At 39.1% G+C, this 19,084-nt stretch overlaps 1 protein-coding gene across 1 annotated transcript in view; it reads right to left on the reverse strand.

Annotated features, from left to right (window-relative positions):
• Nucleotides 1–140: 140 nt before the first annotated feature.
• ZC2HC1B (zinc finger C2HC-type containing 1B) overlaps nucleotides 141–19,084 on the reverse strand; it is a gene marked incomplete at its 5' end in the record, with an annotated part of 34,693 nt that continues 15,749 nt past the window's right edge. Inside the window, 5 exon segments of the mRNA XM_068550774.1 lie at nucleotides 141–895; nucleotides 990–1,148; nucleotides 2,577–2,662; nucleotides 9,455–9,560; nucleotides 12,934–13,073. Of these exon segments, the coding sequence (XP_068406875.1) occupies nucleotides 1,107–1,148; nucleotides 2,577–2,662; nucleotides 9,455–9,560; nucleotides 12,934–13,073 (374 nt within the window).

Genomic DNA, 19,084 nt, shown 5'->3' on the forward strand with positions numbered 1-19,084 from the left:
ATTAGTTTTATTCAAAAAAGATAACGTTTTACAATGTAACTATAATCTATCTCTTGAATTTGGTATCTAATGAGTTTTTAAAATATAAAACCTAACCTTTTTTTAAAGCTCCTTTGTCTTTTGTGTTTAGAGGCTTTCTATATGAAGATATATCTTACATATAATAAACTCTACAAATTCTGCAAATGGCTTGATTAATTTTTATATACAACCATACCGCGGAACTATCCACATGGAGATAGAAAACAGTTCCAGCTCCTTAGCCGGCTCCCTCATGCCCCCTCCTGGTCATTACATCCCCTACAGAAACTACTATTCTGACCTCCATTCAGCATCTATTAGAAACTAACCCCCTCCACCCTTTTTTTTTTTTTTTGAGTAAAATAATTATGATTTAAGGTAGGAGCTTATATGTTTCATTAAATTCACAGTGCTAAGAACTTATAGTTCTAAAAATTACTGTATAACATTCTGAATCCTTCCAGAATGCTATGTAATTTATTTCTGAGATATAGGTCAGAATACTAGCTACTGAAGTTTTGTCTAGGCTAGGCTACCATGATCCCGTTTTACAATGGTGTTTACTACTAATTTCTAGTACAAATTAGAAATTATTTCATATTGGGATTTCTTCAGAAAATATGCCCCCATAATAACTGTTTATTTTTGCTTGTTTTACCTCTCAATAGGGTGGGGTTGGGTAGAGAAAGGGAAACCTTGAGTTCGTTTGCCCATTAAAGCAGCGTATTAGCCACATGTGAGAAACCGTGGTTCACAGTCCTTAGAGGTGATGCTGCTGACCATAACAGGGTGGCAGGCATTGTAGATCAGCTCCCTGGGGCTGGGCTGTTGCATGTGTGGAACTGACATGGTGGCTCCTTAAACTGCGGTTTCACTTGCAGGGAAGAAATGAGACAGAGGGACACAGGTTACCTCGTCAGTAGGAATCTACTGCTCTGGGATGTCTAAGTTCCCAAATCCACTCTTACCTCTCCAAGGGAAGGCAATCTCCCACAGCAAGCGGAGGGTGGTAGAGTGGCAGCTCCCCTCAGCTAAAGCTTCCCAAATTCCATTTACAGAAGCTTCCATAAATACTTTTATGTGGCTTACGAGTCTTCAGTCAATTCCGGAACACATACCTGATTCACCTGAGCATAGAACATAGCATTTAGTTCCCAAAATACAGATCGTAAGACTTTCAGATGTCGTGTTTGCTGTACCACAGGTGGGAGTAGGTTGGTATTCTCCTAATTAGACAGAAAAAGATGGCTTACTCCTAAATAAAATTCCCTGAGTTTAATAAAAGATTAAAAAAATTCTTAGATTAAAAAGCATGAGTTAAGTATAAATGACTCTACAAAAGGAGTTTACTAACCCTTAAGATAACCAAGAGAAAAAAATAGTTGAGACACCACCTCCCAAAAGAGCTACATAAACCAATGGTGAAATGAACAGTTGACTTCCAAGTTGGCCATGATAAATAAATGGCCTGAGGCCACTTAGAGCGTCCTCTCCACAGGGTGGGAAGGTTACTGGAACCTGTTCCTTCCACTGTAGTGTTCCCCCAAAACCGACTGTGTACACTGGTATATGTGAGACAATTCTACATGGTATACAGATGGACATTTAAAATAGGAGTGGTAACTAATTATAGTTTAACGTTCATTAGAAGCAAATAACAAAGCTGAGATTTCACAGCTATTATATAGAATAAAGCTAGGTAAAAAACGATTTTCCTAGAAAGCAATAATGTTAGTACACCAAAGACTGTTTCACTAAAAGTTTCTAATATCAAAGTAACATTTTCTTTAAAAGCTTATTAAATGTCCACTTAAAAAAAAAAGCTTCAAGTGAATCTTTAAATCAAGCATTATCATACAGGTTGACATGGTGTTTAATGATTTGGGGGGAAAATTTTGAAGGGAGTGGATAAGAAAATTTGAAGCTAGTTTTTCCTTGTTCTACATGATGTCTCGAGAGAAATCATGGGCATGTAAACAGATGTTTCCCCTTCCTTCCCCTTAGGTGGCTTTCCTGGGTACACAGCCATCCAGGCTGAGGACTTCTAGGGAGCCAGTCCGAAAGCAGAAAGAAAAGGCATTTACTTTAGAACTCCGTTGTTTCCACATTGAGAATGTTAAGTAATATAGGCCTCTTTAAATTTTCAATTGTTTTAACAATTCACATATCAAAAAGTCTCCAACTTCATAGCAGTCCTATTCAGTGTCAATCTCAGGGAACTGTCCTTGTTTGGAAAAAGGGACAGGGCAGTAACCTTCCAGGTCAAAATGAAAAATCATTCCCCTTTCCTGTTAAATCCAAGAAACAAAATGAAGAATCATTCCCCTTTCCTGTTAAATCCAAGAAACAAAAACTGAATGTCATTTCAAACTATATGTTTAACAAAAGAGTAAATTTCAAGAACATACATTTTAGTAACCCAAATCGGGATTTGTCCAAATTCCTCTTTGATTGGCCTGCTATGGATTCATTCTCTTAAAGGCTCATTAACTGTCTTGCCCATTGGATGATCGGCAACACCTGGATTAGAGGTTAATTTTTTTTTTTTTTCTTACCTGGCCTCTAGGAGTTAATCTTTTTTTAGAAGATTTAGTAAATCCTTGCCTGAATTTTGCTCCAGAAGCAGGGTCCACTGCTAATCCTTTGCAGACATAAACAGATTTGTTATTATGTAAAAGCAAACATTAGCAACAACAGAAAAAAGAAATGATTACGAAATCCTCACACTGGATTCAAAAATCTCTATTCTTCTTTTGTTTAGTTTTGTAGCTATAGACAAGTTCTCAGTCCCCATCCTGGGCCAAATAATAAGGAAAACAGAAACTGTCTCAGGAGCCTTCTCTCCTCTACCCCTAGGCCTTCACTTACCCGTGGATGGGCCCTTGGACCACCACCTCAGTGGCCCACCATTTATACAAGCTGACCCTCAACACCTCTCCCCACTACTGCCCTGGCTTTCAAAATGTACCCTGAGTATTTCATGTCTTCACAATTCTTTGCCTGCTTTCATGCTAGAAAGGGTTTGATAAGCCTTATGGAAGCATGAGATGCCTTCCCTCCCAGGGGTTATTTACACAATGATGGACTCAATCCCCAAACAGGACTCTTTTCCTTCGTGTCCAACAGCACTGCTAGGTATGGAGATGTAGGAGTTTATGGATATAGGCATACCATACCACAGTCTGTTTTAAAGGACCACATGGTATGGGACGGGATTCTCAAGGAAATCATTTAAAAAAAAAAAAAAAAAGTATTAGTGCTCTCTGTCCTAGAGGCCTCCTTTCTAATCAGTGTTTTATGAAGGGGGAATAACCAAACAACCCAAGGAAATCGTGAATCAATATCAAAGAACACAGGATAGAAAGAACTCAGTGTTCGTATTACCCAAAGATCTCCAAGTTTTATTTTTTCCAAGGAATCAGCAACTGACCCTTCAATACTTATGACATTTGCTACGCAATTAGGTTAGGTAAGGAGGGGAGGCTAGTGCAGGGAAGATGCTTATAACCTGATCAAATCCACTGGCTCCAGACACCAAAGCAGAACCTACACCAACAAAACTTCATAGGCAATTCACTAAATATATGAAGCAATGCAGCTCTAGAACCCAGAACTACATTTTCACAGTGATCTTAGTCTCTCTGTATAAAGGTGCTGGAGAAGCTGCTGCCCAGAGGTACCTTCCCTGTAAATCTGTCACTCTTATATCAAAACCCTTGAGAAAATAGCCATGTAGATATTTGCTGACTAGGCTATAAACTCAGTTCCCATCTGAACATTAGAATCTTCGTGAGAATGAAGGAAGAGCCACACCTTTTTCTAAAACAATTTCCTAACATATATCTACTAAATAATATATACCTACTAAATAATATATAATATATACTAGTATATAATATGTACTAAATAATGTAATATATAATAATATATAAATATATGTTTATATAATTATCTCCTTAATCTTTATATTTTTTGACCCAGTTTTCCCAAAGTAGATAAAGATTTGCTTGGCTCTACCATTTCCTATTAAAAATTACTTGTGCAAGTTGCTTTTCCTCTCTGTGCTTTCCTCACCTGTAAACTAGGGATATGAATAATATGTCTACTCCTCTGTGTTACTTTGAGGATTAAATGAGGATTAACGAAGATTAATATATGAAGAGCTTAGAAGAGTGTACAGCTAAGCATGGGCTACTGTCCATGAAGAAGGGAGATACTCAGTACAGCAAAAAAGTAGAAACAACCTACCTATTCAAGTCAGGATAACAGATAAACAAGTTCCATTGTATTTTTATGATATGATACTATGTTTTTAAAGAAACTCTTTGCCATAGGGAAATGTTCAAAGTTTGTTAGTGAAAAAAATCAGGATGTGTACACAGACTATGACCCTAGCTTTGATAAAAGAAAAACAAAAAAGGAGTATAAAGAGAAAAAATGAAAAGAGATATCAATGTTAACAGGGTGTGGAATTATGGATGTTTTTTATTTTCTTTACACTTTTTCTTTATACCATTTATACCATTTCTTTATACCATTTTCCAGTTATCTTCTACAGTAAGCATTAATTTCTTACATGGCAATTAAAAAAAAAATGCTCCTTCTCAAGAGACATTTTTGCAGACTAACTTAAAGTGTCTAGAACCAAAAAGCTTCTAGGTCATCCTAATAGTCTAACTTACACAGATGCGCATGCCTGGGGATGTGACACCAGCATCGGTGTTAATCACATAGAGTCTGGACATCTCGCCAAGCATTTAGGGCCCTCCTTGCTCTAGTGCCAGCCTTCCATTCTAACTTTAACCCCAGTTCTTGTCCGTGCTTTGGCCAAATGGGCCATTTGTTTCCAGAGTATGTCCTCTGCATTCTTATTTCCATATCTTTGTTCATTGCTTCTGCAACTTTTCTCCATTGGTCAAAATCTAGCTTATCCTGGGACTTCCCTGGTGGTGAAATGGATAAGACTCCATGCTCCCATGAATGGATAAAGAAGATGTGGCCCATATATACAATGGAATATTACTCAGCCATAAAAAGAAACGAAATTGAGTTATTTGTAGTGAGGTGGATGGACCTAGAGTCTGTCATACAGAGTGAAGTAAGCCAGAAAGAGAAAAATGAATACTGTATGCTAACACATATATATGGAATCTAAAAAAAAAAAAATGGTTATGAAGAACCTAGGGGCAGGACAGGAATAAAGATGCAGACATGGAGAATGGACTTGAGGACACAGGGAGGGGGAAGCGTAAGCTAGGACGAAGTGAGAGAGTGGCATGGACTTATATATACTACCAAATGTAAAATAGATAGCTAGTGGGAAGCAGCCGCATAGCACAGGGAGATCAGCTCGGTGCTTTGTGACCACCTAGAGGGGTGGAATAGGGAGGGTGGGAGGAAGATGCAAGAGGGAGGAGATATGGGGATATATGTATATCTCTGGCTGATTCACTTTGTTATAAGGCAGAAACTAACACACCATTGTAAAGCAATTATACTCCAATAAAGATGTTAAAAAAAATACAGTAAGAAAAAAAAAAAAAGACTCCGTGCTCCCAATGCAGGGGGCCTGGGTTCAATCCCTGGTCAGGGAACTAGATCCCACATGCATGCTGCAACTAAGAGTTCGTATGCCACACTAAGGAGCCCACATGCCTCACCTAAGGAGCCGGCGAGCTGCAACTAAGGAGCCAGCAAGCCACAACTAAGGAGCCTGCCTGCCACAACTAAGACCCAGCACAACTAAATAAATTAAAAACAAAGAAACTGAGGCTGAGTTAAAAAAAAAAATGTAGCTCATCCTGAAAGCTCATCCCAAATGCCTCTACCTCTATGAAGCTTCCTCTCTCTCAGACTGTCACCTCCTCCATAAAGCCTCCTCAGCAAAGTTGATCTCTTGATTCCCTTAGGACTTTTATATCCCACTGTTAAATATTAGATATAATAATTATTGACTGCCTCTCCCCCTAGACTTTTTAAAGAATCCATGGGTATAAGAAACAACCATACACAATAACTATGTGCTGAGTGAATGAATCCTTTTGAACATCCATGGCAGCTGTGTATCAACTTCATGTAATGTCACATGTTCTCTTGGGCAGAGATTTTCCTGTACATACATAACTTCTTAGAAGACTCTGGGACGGATAAGGACTGTGCCTGACACACATTTCCCCTGACTGAGAATTCAGAACAAAATGTTATAAATGAGAGATTCTAAATGCTTATTTTACTCAAGAGAGTTGAAGAATGACAGCCAGAGTTTTAGAGGGCTAACTACCAGCTAGATGAAGACAGTAAAGGATTTATGTGGAAGACGAGTGACACCAACTAGCCTAACTATCGACTGTAAATCTAGAAATAGCAAGACCAACAACAATTTTTAAAAGACCCTCATATTACAAATAGATTAATACTGACCAGAACAAAAACAATGGCCAGCAGATGCGAATCTGATTCACGTAAGGGCCTGTTTACATTAGTGAGAGGGACTCAGTGCTTTTCTCCAAGCCTTAAAGAGTTTTGAAAATTAACCTCCCCTCAGTAGACTTCTGCTTCCTCCCCAGAATGGCTCCGAATGAAATGTGACTAATTTAAAGGCACACTAACCCTGACAATTTTAATTTTAAATATAAACAGGTGAGGCCACAGGAAAGAATAGAAATTAAATTGAAAAAGCATCTTAAGCCTGAAATAAAACAAAAAGCTACCTCTTAAAGCTAATTAACAGGACAATTCTATCATATGCCAGTAATCTAAGTGAGCAATTATAGACTCAAGATACCCACTTTTCTCCAACATATTTCATTCAAAAAGTATTTACTGAGCACTTCATAACTGCCATGAACAATTCTAACAGCTAGGGATACAGCAGCACAATACAAAATAGACCAAGCAGACAGATCCCTGCCTTCTTGAAACTTACATCCCTTTTTCTGGGAGTGGGGGGACAGGAAGGAGATAAACAAACCTGTAATGAATACTAGATGATGATAAATGCCATTTTGAAAAACTACAAAGAGAATTATGGAGGCCTTGATCACTTCTAAATAGAGGGTGTGGGCGAGGCGCACAGGAAGAGGACACTCAGCAGAGAACTGGAGGGAGGGAGGGAGGGGGGGAGGGAGGGAGACAGCAGTGCAGATCAGTGAGGGAGGGTTCTGGTTTTCAGCAGAGGGGCAGCCCGTGCAAAGGCCCTGAGCCAGGAGTGAGCAGGACTGAGAGGAAGCAGTGGACGGCGAGGTCAGGTTGGCACAGAACCCAGTGTGGGCCCTGCCGGACTCTGCCTTTTACTTAGCAACATCACAGTAGCTATAAACCACCGTTAACTAGTCAAGAACAAATATAATACTGTTTTGCTTAGGTCTGCTGGCCTACTCCTCTGTTTCCTAGTGTATCAGAATGGTGTCTTTGTAGCGTCCCGCTTAATGCCACATACTGGGACACGGGACTGCTAAGCCCTAATTCAGGACCTTTCCACTGGTGCCTTGCTGCTGCTTTAAAGAAATTATTTGGTTCACGGAAGGAAACTCTTCCCCTATTTTCAACACTACGCCTGTCTCCCCCGATTCCCAGTCTCTTTCCAGGTTTACTAGAGCGGGGAATGCAAATCCTGGACTCCGAGACTGTACTCAGATTTGACTTGGCACGCTGTCAGAGTTGTCTAATCCCGATGAATTAAGAAATATTCCCTCTTGGCAAATAAGCTTCAACCTCAAAATCAAAGGGATGTTTTTCACTGGAAGGGAAGCATTATAATATATTCGTTGAAAAAATGAGAAGGCATAGTAGAAAGAAATTGTCTTTTCTGAAGGACAGTAATTGTTACACTTTAGAAAAAAGCTTGTTAGTGGAAGTTTTACCAAAAAAACACATATATAATTTGAATTATTTTTGTTCTAAGTGAAAACTAAAACCTACCCCATTGTTAAGTTTTTACAGATCAGGAAAAAACTCATGATTTGAGTTTAGATGGCTGTGGGGAAATTTTTAAAATATCAATTCAATTTTTAAGCCCATGATAAGCAACTCATGAGGAATTTAAAAACTAATGATAAAAATTTCTAGTGCTATTATTACTTTGACTGTGAAACTGGCACTTCTTATTCTGGTTCTGATAATACCTTCAAAATAAGACTTGTGACCAGATGGGCCAATATGATCATGAATTAATTCATATTGCCTTCACAGTACATGCTGATCATAAAGAAGAATGCCCATTATTACTAATGCAGCTCAATGAAGAGAGAAAGCACAGTAGATATCTAATCCAGCTCTGCTGTTTACCAGTTGTGTGCCTTAACTGAGCCTCAGTTTCCCTTTCCATAGATTAAAACATTTGGAGGATTATTGCGAGGATTAAATGAAATGGGTCGAGCATATAGTAAGTACTATAATGGTGGTCATATCTTTCCGCTACTTTGAAGAAATTATTTCATTCTAGGGAGGAAATTCCTCCCTTTTTTCTTTTTTTTCAGCCTTACTGAGATCTAATTGAATATATGTATAAGTGTGAGGTGTACAATATGATAACTGATACATGTATATATTGCAAAATGATCACCACAATAAGGTTCGTTAACACACCCCTCACCTCACATAGTTACTTTAGTGTGTATGTGGTAAGAACATTTAAGATCTACTCTCTTAGCAGTTTTTAAGTGTATAATACAGTACTGTTAACTAGAGTCACCATGCTGTACTTTAGATCCCCAGAACTTATTCATCTTATTACTGGAAGTTTGTACCCTTTGACCAACATCTCCCCATTTCTCCCACCCTACCCTCCACCCATGGCAAACAACATTCTATTCTCTGTTTTTACGAGTTTAACTTTTTAAGGTTCCACACATAAGTGAGGGCATACAGTATTTGTCCTCCTTCTCTCCGACTTATTTCACTTAGCATAATGCCCTCCAGGTTTATCCATGTTGTCGAAAATGGAAGGATTTCCTTTTCTTTTTATTGCTGAATAATATATACCCCATCTTTATCCATTCATCCATCAACGGACACGTCAGTTGTTTCTATATCTTGGCTATTTGAAAAATGCTGTAATGAACATGGGAGTATGGATATCTCTCTGAGACAGTGATTTCATCTTCTTCCCTTATTTTCAACACAAAACCTGGCACACTGCCATCTCCCATCCTTAATCTCTTTTTAATTTTACCAGAACAGAGAACATTGGTTCTAGACCCCGCTGTTGTAATCAGATCTGACCTTGTACATTGTCAGAGTTGTCTAATCCTGGTAAATTAGGAAATATCCTTTCTTGGCAAATAAGTTTTAACCTCAAACAAACCCACATATCTTTATATCCCAAAGCAACTTTGGATGTCATAGCTTTTGCTGACTGCCAGCAAATCCCAAAGCCAACAGTGGCCCCCTCTGACTCTGTCGTTCGATAGTTGAGATGCTCACTCCAGCTCACCTGGCCTGGTTGGGACCACACTGGCCTCCAGGGCCCTGTTCTGCAGCAGAGCTCCCACGGCACTGGTTACAGTTGTTCCTTTTTCTGGACTCATCTGAACCCTACCCTACAGAGAGAGAGAGAGAGACAGAAAGACAGAGAGACAGAGAGAGAGGGGGCAGAGGGGACGAGTTCTGTAACCTCAGGTAGCACACAGGATGTAAAGCTGTCTCCCCTTCACCAGCAGCAGGCTGGAGCCATGTCTGGGACCTGCGACACCCAGGGGAGGGGGACACGCACACCCTGCACCTTAGTAGCCTCATTCCTGTCCTCCCTGCTGGGGCTCAAAACCATGTCTGGGTTTTAGAGCTTTCATTCCATAATCAAGCCCTTGGTGGAGTGGTGATATGTTAATCCTGTAAAATTAGTTGTATGGAGACATAAGAAATCACTTAATGTCAATAAGGATAGTTATGGAACATTTTAGTTTTTCATTACACTTGAAGATGATTTTGTTTTTAAATACATGAACAGAGAAGAAAAACAGACACTGGCAGGCAGCAAGTGTTTTAAACATGGAATTCCAACGTCTCCATGCCGCTCCCCTCCCTGCTGAGCAGCAGTAGCAGAATAGCCACATTAATACAGAAGAAGGACCAAGAGGTTCCTTGGGAGCTCCTCTGTATACTCCTTTCTACCTCGCTACTGATCCCTCAACATCTCCATGGCAACTCCAGTATAAAGATAACCTGTTCTTCCAAGTGAGACTCCTCACTTGGGCAAGGACAGCTAGGAGGCTAGAGCAGGCAACTCATCCCCAGCCAAACAATGAAAGCTATTTTCAGAGGCCCATATTGGTCTCTTTTGGTTAAGGGTATAACACATTTTTATACTTGATTATGTTTAAAATAGAAACACATTTCAGCTGTGCTGTTAACAGCCCTTCAAAACTGAAACACCACCTCCTTTTTTGTTCTCCTTCTGAATAAGCTCCACTATTAGGCAGGGCCCCAGAGTGGTGAAGCTGGCATAAGGGAAACAGCGCTGCTGTTCAAATACACTCTACAGCGAGTTTACTCAGAAAGCAAGCAATTCAGAAAGCAAGCAATTTTTCTTCTGTGTTCCCAATCACCACTTAGCTCTGGAAAACAAGGAGAGGAACAGGGCCAAGTCACTGGCTGCACTCAGGACAGCCAGCTGGCCTTCTTCAGGAATAAAAAGCACTTCCGTCCGCTGCTTCCCTCTGCTCCCCATGGGCCCACTGACGCCCACTAACTTTGTGGACTGGTTAGAAGAATCGTTCGAAGAAACATAATGCACCCTTTACTGCTTTAGGAAGTATAGGTAGAGTTGTCCTTTTTCCAAAACTAAGTTGAAGTCAAGCCCAAAGCAGTCATATTCCCCCCCAAATTGTGGTGCCTCTCCCACTATAGGAAAAGACCATGAGAGAGGGGAAGGAGGGCGGGGCAATGTGAAAAGAGTAAAAGGCCGGGGCACCCTGTGTGCAAGGCACTGTACTGGTATTACCTATAATCCTCCCAACAGCTCGGCAAGACACACGTTAAAGTGAGCCTCAAAGAATTTAAGTAACTTTTCCAAGTTTACCTGTAGATAATATAAAACTGAAAGTCAAACCCTGACTACTGACTGAAAAATCTGGGCTCTTTCTACATTGCACTGCTTCCCATGATATTTCAGGTGTAAAGATTGAATCTCTACAACTATATTTATCATAACCACCCTGCCTGCCCCACCAACACACCTATCTGCTGCCTCCTGTGTTCCTTTATCTAGATGTGTGGTATTATCTGCCAGGCTCTGGAGCTAAAAACCTTTTTGCCAACCCTGATCCTCTTTTACCTTATATTCGATCAGCTTCTCCATCTCAACAACTATTTCTTAAATCTACCCGCTCCTCCACACACACACACCCCATAGTCCTCCTACTCTGAGCCCTTATTTTCCTTTCCTGTTGTGTGCCTTCTAACTGGCTCTCGCCAAACCATCTTGAACACTAACTGCAAGGGTGACCTTTCTAAAAAACCAATTCCATGTCACTCCGATCTGCACTATGTGTCCAGTCTACACTGCATACAGAAGGACACATGAGGCCAGTGACGGATGGTTGGACAGAAAAGCTGAGAAGGTCAGTCTGCAGGGAGGAGAGAAAGCAGCCGCAGAGTAGGAAGAAGAGACAAGACGGAAAGATGGACAGGAGGACTTCCTGGGTTCCAGGGAACTTTCAATTCCTGCTTCCAGGCCCTCAGGCTGGTTGGCCTCAGATTCAGGGCACCTATTCACTTAATCCCCTTTTTCCTCCTCTCTGAGCCAGCTTGGCTTAAAGCCCTTCTGGCTCTGACGCTCACCTTGACTGTCCCATCCCGTCACTCACCCACAGGCGCTCTAGGCTTTGCTCCACATGGTGGGCTCCTCAGGTCACGAGCTGGACACTTTGTGCACAATGTCCTTCCCAACTTCAAATCTAGACTGGTAAACCCATTTGCTATTTTGCAGAAAGTATCTGCTCCTCTTTGAAGCCTTTGCTGAATCACAAGTGGCCTGTGCCTCCATCTCGCTCCTATATATGCCAACCACTACACCTTCCTACTGCATTGTTTCCAAGGCCACCTCCTCCTCCGAATCACAAATCCTTGGTCAACCAGCACTTGGCACAGTGGCTGCTTCAGCATAGATATTCAGTAACTGTCTAGTATATGTTGAGCTAGAGCTCAAGTCCATAGTCCGTGGGGTGTGCTATCGTTAGAGAGGGTCCCATCCCTATTACATACTGGATATCATGGAAATCTTTCTAAACATGCTTCACACTGTTAAGTATTCAGAACAATTTAATTTTTTCTTGTTATCTAAGCCATGTTTATGAAACTAATGGTTTTCATGGTATGCTGTAAGCTATGTCCCCGGCACCTCTGATGTGTACGGAGCTGTGTGCTCTCTCCAGTGTTGTTTTTATAAATCTGTCTTCCTGGTCCAGTGTTATTTTACTTATTTGTACCTATTTATAACAGCTGTTTTATCCATTTACTTTAAATTGCTGACTCTGTGGCTTTGAATAGGGTGAAGACCCCTCTCCACAGAGCAAACACATGACCTGCAGAACAAGGCCTCCTTGTGACGGCTTCCCCCACTTAGGCCAGTTTCACCTCAGGTTCAAGATTCTTTTTGAGGTGGTTAAGGCTGATAAACCACCATTGGTTAGAATTTTACCATACTACTACAGAAACACTACTTATACATCTACGTCTTCAACCTAAGAAGCTTCAAACACTGTAGAAAATTTTTTTCTACAACACCCAAAGGTGTTGTTAGCTGGAAAGCAGCCCTCAAAAAGAAGCCAAGTCCCATGAAGATGAGTGACAGTAATTGGCTATCTTGATCCTTACACTTCTCAGGATGGGTAATTTAGGTTCCCTAGCAAATTCTACCTGCTTTCCCTAGGCATGTAAGGGCACAAGAGCCAGCACTTGGGGAGAGATATTCACCTGTACCCTGGATGCCAATTTGGCTGCTGCCTGGGCTGGATCAAAGACTCGGCGAGAAGATTGATCCTTGCAGAAATTAATGTGTCGATTGGCGGCGGTTTCATTAAATCTCCTCATACAATATGGACATTGAATATAATCTGAATGTAAAGATAACAACAAAAAGGCAGTTAACATTTCAAAAACAACTCTGGAAGGGACTACATGAAATGAAGTAAATAGAATATGAACTCTGCTCCAACATGAAAGAGAGGTACCAAACTCTGATTTGAGACAGCCTATTCCAGAGGTGGAGACATGCAAGGGCTCAAGTAAAGGACAAGGTGGGGTAAATTTTTTCTACCTATGCACTTATTTCAATTAAGAGTGTTCCCTTAAAATGTTTACATGCTATGGTGTTTTTCAGAAAATAGATTAATTATATATACTTAGGAACTTCCCAAATAAATGAATTATTTAGTGGACAATTATGTAAAGAAAGGAGTCCTAGAATCACAGAATATTGATATTGATGACTGAAGGGCACAGACGAATCAAAAGCCCAAGTTGTGGTACCGAGTGGGACAGAAGTTTATACAAAAGTTATGGAGCTACAGAGGGAGTAAGATGTTTCAAAATGTGGGTTTGGGGGATGGGATTTGAAACCAATGTCACACTCCTTCTGCAGTGGCTAGATTTTCCCACTGAACTCCTAAGTGAGGAGGCAATTAATATGTTCAGAAAGGGGGTTAGGAAAACGGAACAGGTGAGAGTTCCAAAACAGAAAAGGGAAGAGCTTCCAGTGCTAGAACCTCTCTGGCAGCCCTGGGGGCGTGGGGTCCTCTGAGGTTCTGGGGAATACCCACTGGTCTCAATTTGTCTCATTTGCAATTACTAGACAGTGGGAGAAAGGAGAAGTGAGAAAGATCCAAGGTCTTCTCAGAACGTGGAGACGCTCACATGTTCCAAAGCCAGGCTGGAGCCTCCTGCTCCAAAGCAAGGGGGACCATGGGGGTTGTGTTGTGTTGTTTTGCTTTAGGCGCCTTGAAGGGATGACAAAGTGGATATGGTGTGACATAAGAGAATAACTACCTCTCTCCCCAGGAAGGACCTGAGACAGCACCACCTTAAACTCTGTATGGAAGTTTGGTTTAGTATAGAGTCAAAATTCCTACATGTGCGAATGGGTATTTAAGGCAGTGATGTCTTCAAAGCTAAGAGTTTTTTGAAGACATCTTTTAAAGCAGTTTGGGGAGTTTTCTACTTGAACAAATCATTTCCTAAAATGAATACTCATAAAATGAAAGAATTGGAATATGTAAGAAATTGGAATGAAAGAAACGGTTAGCACTTAACCTAACAGTTTATTGCACACTCTGGAAGGCATTACTTCATCATTAATTCCATACTTACTGAACACCTATTATGCTCCAAGCAACTTGGGGATACAATGTCTCTGTAATCAAGGACTAAGCATTCTAATACAGAAACAAAATTTTCCCATGGTGACAAATTCCTTGAACAAAATAAAACAGGACAAAATAAAATAGAACAAAATAAAATAAAATAGAAATGGTGAAGGCTCTGCAGCCTGCCTGACTGGTTTTGAGGCTGAGCTCTTCACCTACCATGTGTGTGAACCTGGGCACGTTTCTGAACCTCCTTAAGCTTCAATTTCCCCAGTACCTACATATCACCTGTATCATTGAGTTGTTATGAAAGTTAACTATGATAATCCACAGTAGGGCCTGGTACAGTGGGTGGGTAGAACATGCTGTAACTATAATGAAACAGGCCCAGCCAGGTTGTGTTCCAACTATCAAACAGGAAAGAAACTGCTTATGAAAAGTAAAATAGAAAGTGCCATTATCATGCAGAACTCATTTACGATGGTGTAGAAAAACATCTAGAACTGGGTTCGTGGTTCAGGGGTTATTTCTTTAGTTTTACCAGCTGAAAAGTCAAGGTTTATATCAGAAATGCTGCTACCAGACTCAGTTTGGGCAAAGACAGTGACTATGGCAGTGACTGTGTTGCTTCCTTAATCCCACTTGTTCATTCATTCATTGCGCCCTTCTGTGTGTTTGGCACTATATACCAAGTTGAAGTGTAGTATTTCCCTGCTGACAAAGATCTTAGAGACGACTAGAGGCCTAGGTAAAGAAGCAGACAATTACGACTCTGGGGAATAAGCTTTGAAAGGAGGAAGCACTAGGTCCTCCAGGAGTCCACAGGAGGAACATGAAGCCCAGACTTAAGGGGCAGAGGAAGAGAACGTCAAATATACTGAGAACGCAAAAACTCTTTTCTTGCAACAATAATTTGAACACAGCATGACTGAGCTACACGTTCGGCCCTCATCTCAATCTGAGTCACCTCTTCCTCTATCAATAATGATATCATAAAAATCACTATGTGCTATCTATTTCAATAGATAATGATTTATAACTAACTAACTAATTAATTATTTATTTTTGGCCACACCGTGCAGCATGCGGGATCCTAGTTCCCTGACCAGGGATAGAACCCGTGCCGCCCCCTGCAGTGGAAGCTTGGAGTCTTAACCACTGGACCACCAGGGGATTCCTGATAAGGATTTTTAATGTCTTATTCCATATCTCATAAAAGATTAAAGTAGAAAAACAAACATCATTTAAAAATGCAAGCACTTTGTTGAGTACCCACGTCTACATAGCCCTGTGAAACGTGGACCAAATGTCCCAGGACCACTGAAAATCCCAATTGTAAATATTCTATATCACTGCCCTCATAAACTGTCACATAATCCTGGAAAGCTGAATGATTGGCAAACTTACTTAAGTCAGTAAGAATTAGAATAAATATATGCACGTCACAAAAACTGAGCCATGAAATAAGGAATCATGCTGGAAAAAAAATGGAAATTACTTGCAAACTCATACATACTAGGCCATATGATTAATAACACTAGTAATATCTGTATAAATTTTCTAAGTATTTAAGCTGGAGAATATATGGGCTAATATAAAATCCCTGCACAATCAAAATAATTGAATAGTAATGAAAATGTCCTATTGGAGGTAATCATTTTGCTTGGTGCATAAAATTATAATAAGGGCATAGGGAAGAATTTAATTATAAAACTGTATTTTAGCATAAAAATGTAAAGGTCAGAAAAATAAACTGTACACTTGATGAGGTCTTAAAAAGGGAATTATTTATTTTAAAGAAACAGTAATCCCCACATTTTAAATCCAATGTGGAAATTAGAGAAATTCACACAGCAGACCATCTGACATGGTTTCACTATTCAACTAAAGAACTAGAAGGTAGCCATCAACCCTGCAGCTTCTGCTATTAAAATGAAGTAGTTCTCATAAAAGATGCTTTTATTATACAAAGCTTGTTGCCAAAGTATTACCAAAATCATAGCCATAGATCTTTCTATGGAACATCTTAAGACAACACATGATTTCAAGTTAATTTTCATAAGCACCTAGGAAAAATGAAGCAATTATTAAGAGTATTTTCTGGTACTGAAGTTCAGATGATTTATTTTTCGGATGATTTTTATAGTATTACACTTTGGTTTTGTTTGTTTTACTTTTTATTTTATTTATTTATTTTTTGGCTGCGACCCTTGGCTTGCGGGATCTTAGTTCCCCAACTAGGGATCAAACTCGCGCCCTCGGCAGTTTAAGTGTGGAGTCCTAACCACTGGACCACCAGAGAATTCCCTTTTTATACTTTTTAGAATGAACTTTGAGGAAAAATTTACGTGCATTAAAATGCACCTATTTTAAGTGTACAGTTTGAAAAGTTTTGACAAATACATACATTTGTGTAACCACCCCAATTAAAATATGAAACAAGTCTTTACCTCCAAAAGTTCCTTCATGCCCCTTTTCAGTCAATAATTCCCCCAAACCCAGACTCAAGCAACCAAAGATCTATTTTCCTGTCACTAAAGATAAGTTTTACCTCTTCTATATCTTACTACAAGACAGCATCCATGGTGTGCTGCATGTATAGTTGCACTTTCTTCTTCCTGTTCAGTTGTATTCCATTTTGTAAATATTCCACAGTTTATCCATCCACTTGTTGATGGTCATGTTCAGTTTATGCTACTTAAATGGAGCTGCTATAAACATTAATATGTAAGTCTTTTTTAAGGACATGTTTTCCATTTTTTTGCACAAACACCTAGGAGTGGAATCACTGCATAGGTAAGTGTATCTTTAACTTAAGAAAATACCAAAGTGGCTGTACTATTTTAGACTCCCAGCAGCAGCAGCAGCGTATGAGAGTTCCAGTTGTTCCATGTCTTAACCATCACTTGTATTGTCAGTTTTTTATTTTAGCCATTCAAGTGGGTGTGTAGTGGTATCTCACTGTGGTCTTAATTTACATTTCCCTGATGAAAATGATGTTGAGTATCTTTTCACATGCTTATTGACCATTATTTTGTGATGTTCTGTTCAAATACATCTCTTGCCTTTTCCTTATTGGGTTGTTGTCGTATTATTGAGTTATAAGACTTCTTTATATATTCTTGATATTTGACTTTCATCAGATACATGTATTATAAATATTTTCTTATCCTGTACCTTGCCTTTGCATTCTCCTAATGGTGTCTCTCAAAACTAATGTTTTTAATTTTGGTGAAGCCCAATTTATCAACTTCCTTTTTAAAAAACCTGTTGCTGCATTTTGTGTCCTGCTTAAAAAATCTTTGTTGACTCTTAGATCAAAGATGTTTGGTTTTTCTAGAAATCTTATAGTTGTAGCACTTTATAGGTCAATGATTCATTTTGAATTAAGTTTTGTGTATAGTATAAGACTATCCTTTCCCAGGTTGAATTACTTTTGTTAAAAATCAACTGCCCATAGATTGGGGGGAGATCTATATTTAGATTCTCTTTTCTGTTCAATTGATATACTAATACCAAATTGTCATGATTACTGTAACATTACAGTAGGTCTTGACATCAGGTAGTGTAAGTCCTCCAATTTTATTCTTTTATCAAAACTATCCTGGCTATTCAAGATCCTTTGAATTTCTGTGTAATTTTAGAATCAGCTGGTCAATTCCTACTTGGCAAAGAAAACTTGCAGGGATCTTCATTGGAATTACTTTGAGTCCATAGATCAATCTGGGGAGAACTGACATCATAACATAATGCATGAGTCTTCCAAACCATGAAAATGGTAAATCTCTCCATCTATTTTAGTCCTCTTTAATTTCTCTACGCAATGTGTTGTGGTTTTCATTTTAAAAGTCTTACACATATTTTGTTAAATATATGCCTAAGTATTTCATGTTTTTTACATGATTATAATGGCATTTTTCATTTCATTTTTTCAATTGTTTATGCCTAGTATATAGAAATACAATTCACTTGTGTATATTGACCTTATAACCTGAAAGCTTGTTAAATGAACTTTTAATTTCAGTAGCTTTTTTTGTAATTTCCTAAGATTTTCTACATTTACTCATTCATGATCATGTTGTCTGTGAATAAGGATAGTTTTACTTCTTCCTCTCCAACCTTTAAATTTATGTGTATGTATGTATGTGTGTGTGTGTGTATAAAATATATAATTTTTTCTTATTACACTGGGTACTATGTCCAGTATAGTGTTAACTAGAAGTGGTCAGAAAGGACATCCTTGCTTTTTTCTTGAATTCAGTGGGAAACTGTTCAGCTTTTCACCGTTAAGTGGGATATTAGCTGTAGATTTTTCAGAGATGTCCTTTATTAAAAGGAAGTTCCCTTCTCTTTCTACCCTTCTAAGAGTTTTCTTTTTTAAACATGTATGGGTATTACATTTTCTCACAGGCTTTTTTCCTGTAGCTACTGAGATGATCATATGCTTTAAAAAATATTTTGTTAATATGATGAATTACATTTACTATTTTCTTCCTTCTACTTAATTTAGGTGTAATTTATTCTTTTTTTTCTAACTTTTTAAAGAGGAAGTTTAAGGCAATTGATTTAAACCTTTCTTCTTTTCTAATATAAGCATTTAAAGCTATAAACTTCCCTCTAAGCACTGCTTTAGCTGAATCCCACAAATTTTGATATGTTTTCATTACCATTCAGTTCAAAATATTTTCTAATTTTTCTTGTTCTTTCTTCTTAGATCCATGAGGTATTTAGAAATGATTTGTTTATTTCCAAATATTCAGGAG

The sequence above is a fragment of the Eschrichtius robustus genome, chromosome 9, assembly GCF_028021215.1.
Source record: "Eschrichtius robustus isolate mEscRob2 chromosome 9, mEscRob2.pri, whole genome shotgun sequence".
NCBI classification, from domain to species: Eukaryota; Metazoa; Chordata; class Mammalia; order Artiodactyla; family Eschrichtiidae; genus Eschrichtius; species Eschrichtius robustus.